We start from the raw sequence: 6,391 nt of genomic DNA, 5'->3' as shown, positions 1-6,391 counted from the left end.
TGAGTCAGAATCTCTCCCATTAAGACTAAATGAACAGCTATTACGTTGTCTTTTAGCCTTCCCCTCATGCCTTCAATGTGCACAGGCTCCAGTTCATTTCTCACTGAAGTCAGCAGAAAAAAAAAAAAAAAGAAAAAAACCACAAAAACTTCTTGCTGACTTGGGGGGAGCCAGGGAAGGGAGTGAGGCTCAGACCAGCTGCCCCGTGCCCCCACGGCCAGGAGCAGCCAGCGAGGGGCTGGGCACTGGGGGGGTTTCCACATTCGTTCGGTGATGCGGGAAGGATCTCCTTGTGCACCTGTAAGCGAAGGGTTCGGGTACATGGAGTGGGCCAATTCCTCCCTGCGGGATGGGCTGGTTCCGGCAGCAGAGCTAGGTCCATTGACACCAGCTGAGGCCTTACGGCAAGAGATGCTGGATCTGTACTTGGGTGGGTTTTTTTTTTTTTTTCCTCCTTTTTAAATAACAACTGGGTTACCTAAGACCTACCTATTAAAAACAGCTACACTATGCTGTAAGTGTAAGTTTCCCAACAGCTTCACAAGCTAGCAATACAAGCTAGGTATTGAAGAGATTGATGTAAAGACAGCTTTCTGTTACGCAAAAGATGATTTTTCCTCTCCAGTTATTTAAGCTAACCTCCTTTAACAATCTTAGAATAAATTAATAAATACTAGTTAAATTAGAAACAGTACATCAGATCTGACTATCAATAGAAAACAGTTCTAAGGATACCAGTCAGGAGAAGAAAAATGATCTTATGAAATATGTGCAGTAATAACTGGCCATGAAGACATACAGAGCCTCCAATTTCCCAGCATTTGTGACGTTCAAGTTAATTAGAAACCATTGGTAACCTTCTTAAGTCGGCTCTCTAGCCTAGCTTCCTCAAATCTAAAACATGAGTCCATACTCTTCCAGAAGAAGATTCTGTTGGCTCCTGAAGAAATGCTCATCTCCAGTTCATATCATCGGTTTCTCGTCTGCGTGGAATCTGCGGTAGGGGATGGGTGAGGACAGTCAGAGGCTGAGCCGCTTCTGCTGTTGCTGTTCTCAGTTCTTCTGGGATCAGTCGAGCCTTTACTTATGTTTTTTATTAGGAAAGCAGGAGTGTGCATCACATCTTCATGCTAGATACAAGTTATTCTTACGTGGCTATCCGTATTTTCTATGGAGCTTTCCATTGTTGGTTAAAAAAGTTCTTTCTAACAATAAAAAATGTTGTTGGTAGCAACTGTTCACATTTAAAATTTCACATTCCCTTTAGAATGTAGTTTTAAAACGTGGAGCAGAGCTGACATTTTCCCGTCTTATGCCAAGTATGTTAGATGGAGAAAGAGCAGGGTTTTTCATGCTATGCCATCACAGCCTTTTTCCTGAATTTTCTGCTTTTCTATATCCATTTCAATAAAGTCATCTGGTAAGTCTGGTATGACCACCGCCATGCCCTCCTCTGTGCTCTGCCGCTGGCAGCGGCACAGCCCAGCCTTGCACGGTCTCACCAGAGACAGAAACACAGCACCCAGGACCATGCCAGCAGCACAAGAGTAAAAGGCTGAGCTGTAGTTCTGTGTCGTATCCACTAAGACACCTACGGAAAACACATTTACAGCAGTTAACCACAACCAACTCACCCTCGCCCATCCATCCCTCCTATAGGATTTTTCATCTGGGTACCACTGCATCATTTTATTTGCAATCAGAAGATACTCAATGACAAACAGATGCTACCTTAAAAAAAATATGTGAGAACATTGTGTTCAGGGGTACGTAGTGTCATCTTTGGGCAAGTCAGAAGCCTCTGGGCACTGCAGGGATGCTAAGCCCAAGGTGCATCAGGCATCTATTTATTATGATAGAGACTTCACCTTTCTGCAGTGTACGGCAGAAACACATGCACAGTGGAAGGGATTCATTTCTGCCGTTCGCTAGAGCCTGAAGTGATGCCAGGTTTAGGTTTCTAACAGGATCAGGGTAGCACTGCAGTATTTTCCTTCACTCCGAGGTTCCTGAGTGGAGGCTGCCTCATCTGTGGGACTCTGCAGAGCTGCATTGCAGTAGTCTTCTGGCTCCGAGAGTCTCCTAATACTAGTTGCAGGGCTTTTAGGATAGTACTATGATTAGCGCTGCCAGAACACTTTCTAGACAGAGATCAGCACCAACAGCTGTCAAACATAGCAAAAAAAAAAAAAAGATGAAAGTTTTAGAGTTACCTGCAAGGGGTGGTCCAGCCAACCCAGCTAAGCTTTGAATGAAGACGTAGACTCCAGCCGCAGAAGACATTTTTGCGATGCCAACCACGTCATCTTCTGCCAGGAGGGGAATATGCGTGCCCGCTACTGTTCCGAGCATGAATCCAAAAAATATGCTACATGTCATCAAGCCCCAGAATTCAGAGGCAAAAGGGAAGGCAAACAATGCTACAGACAGCAGAACAACGCAGATGAGTTCGATGTAGATCTTGCGGATAGGCTTTTTGTTGAGAACCCAGCCAGCCGAAATTCTTCCAAAGACCTCTGCGATTGCCATGGCTGACAGTATGTATGCAGAGTGGTCTTTGCTGAGGCCAAGGCTGAGACTCAGGGGAATGATGTAGAGAGAGGGAGCAAAGAAGCCCAGGGTAGCAAACAGGCCAAAGAATGCATAACAGATAAAGCTATAGTCTCTCATCACAGAAAAGTCCAGTAGTTTGGTTTTTTGTTCTGGAGGGGTGCTGTTATTTTCAACAAGTATCTGTGCGTGTTCCTTTGGTTCTTCACTTTTTGGCTCTGCTTTGGTGTTTCCAGGCACATTGCTGGGTGAGGTAGTTATTTCTACTCCTGAGTCTATGGACTCTATTGAGGTGCGTGTTTGCTCATTTTCAAGCATATACTTTGTCTCTGTGGGCTCTTCTGGAGGCTGCGCTTTCACTTCTTCCTGCTCTTTGATGATAATGGGTCGCAGCAGTGATCCACAGATGACGATGCTTAGCTGTAGGACCCCGACAGCAAAGAGGCTGTATCTCCAGCCAACCTGCTCCTTCAGAGCAGTAATTGCTGAGGGAAGAGGGCAGAAGAAGAAGAAAGTATAACTAGAAAAGCCTGCAGTTCCACCAAGGAGCTATTTGAATTTACAGCTAGCGAAGTAACTGGACCTGCATCACTGGAGGACCCCCAGCACCTCAGCTCTCGCAGAGGCTGAGCAGGGGTCTCTCCTGCCCAGGGGTCTGGCACCCACGTTCCTCCCATCAGCTGCAGCAGACAAGAGCTAGAAGTTGCATTTAACGACTGGCTAGCAGGAGCTATCCTCTAGGTAGCCACTTCTGAGATCCCAGTGAGTTTGGGATGCGCGAGGATGAAGGTGGTGTTATTTTTAGAGAATGGGAGCAAACTCACTCAAGTTTCCTCTCTCAGCTGACCCCACCCTGAAACCAGCTACTAGAGGAAGTCTCTTTGCTCTACTCAAAGGTGCATGTCACTGCTTAATTACAAGCCTTCATTTGCAATCCAAGCAGCTTTGCCACGGGTATTTGCTGAAAGCAAGCGTGCCCGGCAGAAGACCACCTGAACCTCCGAGGACAGGCGGTGACAGGGACGTGGTGCCTGGGGACAGCTCCCCAAAAGGCTGGAGCAGTTCGCCAGCCCGTGCTAAGCACAAGCCCACTAACCTTTAGGAACAGTTATGTATACTGCGTATGTTTTAAATAGCTGAAGTTTCTCGGGTCTTATTTTTAGCCTGCTAGATCTATATAGGGAATCTGGCGGGCTGCGTATCAGTGAGGCACATCCTGCTCTGGCAGATCACGCTTGGGGGGGCTCAGGCATCATTAGACCAGTCTCTAGGGTTACTTGTAACCCTGCCTGCAGGGCACGAGTGGCAGGGGCATGTGGGCAACCACCTGCGGGCTTTAGCAGCTCATGGGAAGGTCCACGACCACCAGCTTGGTATCGATGGCCTTTGGCTCTCCCATTCGCTTGGGAAAAGCATGGGCGCAGCGTTGTGCTTTGGCATGCACGTATGAACTCACGGCGTTTGGGCACTGTACCTGGTGCAAAGGAGAAGACAGCAAAACATTCCCCTGTAGATGCCACTGCTGTGACCAGCGAGCGTCTTTTGTCAAAATACTGTGATAAAATGGTGACAGTCGGGAGGAAAGAGAGGCAGTATCCAAGGCCTGTGAATAAATGCCAAAAATTGCCATAACAAGTAAGGGAAGGGGAAACACCGATGCAAGAACACGTTAAGTCAGCTTTCCCAGTGGCGAGATTACAGTATCATTTCGGCCAACTCAGTCACCCTGGAAGAAAATCATTGGGGAAACCAGAATGTTATTTTTTTTAAATTGGACAGGGGAAAAGCAAAAAAAAAAACCAAAACAAAACAAGAGACCCAACCTCCCAAACCTGCTAGGTAATGCCTTCTGTTCCCAAATAGCCAGCAGGGTCCCCTTTGAGGACCTCATCTGCTTAAAGAGTGTAAGCCTGTAGCAATTGCTCCCCTAAGCGAGGCAAGCTCCTGGCCACGGACATGAGCAAGACACCCAAGCCAAATCGGAGAGGGCAAGAGTATCAGGAAAAAAGGGAAAAAAATATAGGAGAGAGAAGGAGAGGTTAGAGGGTTTGACCCCGTGAACAGCTTTCGTCTCCCCAGCGATCCCAGTCAAGCAGAAGCCATCAGTACAGCTGCACTAGCGCAGGGGGCTGCAGGACCAAGTCCCAGGGTGGTCCCCAGGCTGAGACAGGGCAGAAAGCCAAGCCTTGAGCCCAGCTCATCACCTCTACCCGGGGGGCGAGATCAGCTCAGAAGGGACAGCAGCATTTCTCAAGCACTCCCCATGTTGTGGGGAGTAAAACCCCCACGGCCAGTGCCACGCTTGCGGGAAGCTGCGGGAGCAGCCTTTGGCAGGTACGGGAATAGGACGACTCACCAGAGATGACGCCGATGGTGACATACATGTCTACAACAGTGCGGGCAAAGGAGGCGATGACCATGCCGGTGCTGATCAGCACCCCTCCGGCCATCACCACAAAGCGGTGACTGAAGCGATTGCTGAGGACCGTTGACAGAGGAGCTGGATGGGTGGGAGAAGAAGAGAGCTATGGTCAACACCCAAGTCAGCAACTTCAGCAGCTACCATCTCCTTCAGAGGCTCTTCTCATCCCCCTGCCCAGGTGCCCGTGACATGCCACCTCCCCTGCCAGCTGGCCTCACACAGCAGAGCATCACCTTGGAGCACTGCACAACTCGCAGCATTTAGTCTCTTCTGATGATTATTTTTTAGCACATCCTAAGATGGGTACATGGCAGCCTGGGACAAACTTGCAGCAACATCCACAGACACCAGTGGATTTCAGTGAGGCTCAAGTTATTTCTAATCCTTTTCACTACAGAGTTAAGGGTTTTGCTAAAAAAAGAAGAAAAACAAACCAAACAACTCCTGGTTTTGCCCCTTGCTGATGAGAGCCGAATGGCGAGGCCAGGCTCAGTGACACGGACTACGTCCCTGTACCACACAGAAGGACATGAGTTGGGGCTCAAAGGGACTGCCAGGCTGAGACAGGCATTTCTTGGTATTTCAGGAGCACGCAGCCTCTGGCCTTTATGGCTGTTATTTATAATGGAGCCATTAGAGGCACAAAAGTCACAGGTACCAGGTCCTTGTATGCTGAGTCAGCAGTACAACCGCCCCTTGCACTCAGGCCGAACCCCTGCTGCTCTTACCTGTGAAGGTCTGTACAAACACACATATGGATATTATCCAGGATATCCTGCTGTTGGTTTCATCAAAGCTTTCCATCAAGTCATTAAAGAAGACACCAAAAGATTTTATAATGCCGTATGTTAGAGCTTCCACAAAGAAGAAAGCAAAAGCAATTGTCCAACCCCATCCTCCGTCAGGCACTTTAGTATAAACATTTGGAGCCATGCACGGCATTTTTACAGCTTTGACAGTCATTTTTGATCTGGAAAAGAGGGAAGAGAGACATCAGTTTAAGATCAGTTTTGCTGAAAGAGGCAGAGCCTAGCAGCTCTAATATCCGTCAGGCATCGCGAGCCGGTCCCTGTGCTGCCAAGGGATGAAATGCAGGAGCTCAGCCGAAGTCTCTGCCTTTGTCACCCCACGGGGCTCATTTCTGCTGGTGCCCTTTGAGCCCAGGGCTAGAAACTCTCCGCTCAGCATCCGGGCAAGCTGTTCCCATCAGCAAAACCCAGCATCCAGAAGCTGTCACCTGTATTTCAATGTGGCGGGGTGGATAGATGCAGTTCCTTAAAGATCCACGCCGGGACCCAGTGTGGGCTGGTAGAGCTGCAGGAACTCCCCAGGAGCACCTGTCCTCCCCGCTGCACCCTCTCCTCTGGCCCCGGGGTGGACAGTAACTCCTCGGGAGCCCGGCGCATTCTGCCTCCCATT

The 6,391-nt window shown here is 48.8% G+C and overlaps 1 protein-coding gene across 1 annotated transcript; it reads right to left on the bottom strand.

The window, feature by feature from the left end:
* Window positions 1-1,349: 1,349 nt before the first annotated feature.
* SLC16A6 (solute carrier family 16, member 6) lies at window positions 1,350-5,936 on the bottom strand. The gene is made up of 5 exons (XM_009704077.1): window positions 5,701-5,936; window positions 4,907-5,050; window positions 4,025-4,153; window positions 2,214-3,035; window positions 1,350-1,591 (listed from the first exon to the last, which is right to left on the bottom strand). Exons 1-5 carry the CDS (start codon window positions 5,933-5,935, stop codon window positions 1,350-1,352), a joined length of 1,572 nt encoding a protein of 523 aa, XP_009702379.1. The 5' UTR covers window position 5,936.
* Window positions 5,937-6,391: the final 455 nt, after the last annotated feature.

Source organism: Cariama cristata, unplaced genomic scaffold (assembly GCF_000690535.1).
Source record: "Cariama cristata isolate BGI_N322 unplaced genomic scaffold, ASM69053v1 scaffold31877, whole genome shotgun sequence".
Lineage (NCBI taxonomy): Eukaryota > Metazoa > Chordata > Aves > Cariamiformes > Cariamidae > Cariama > Cariama cristata.
This window is presented reverse-complemented; position numbering and strand designations above follow the sequence as displayed.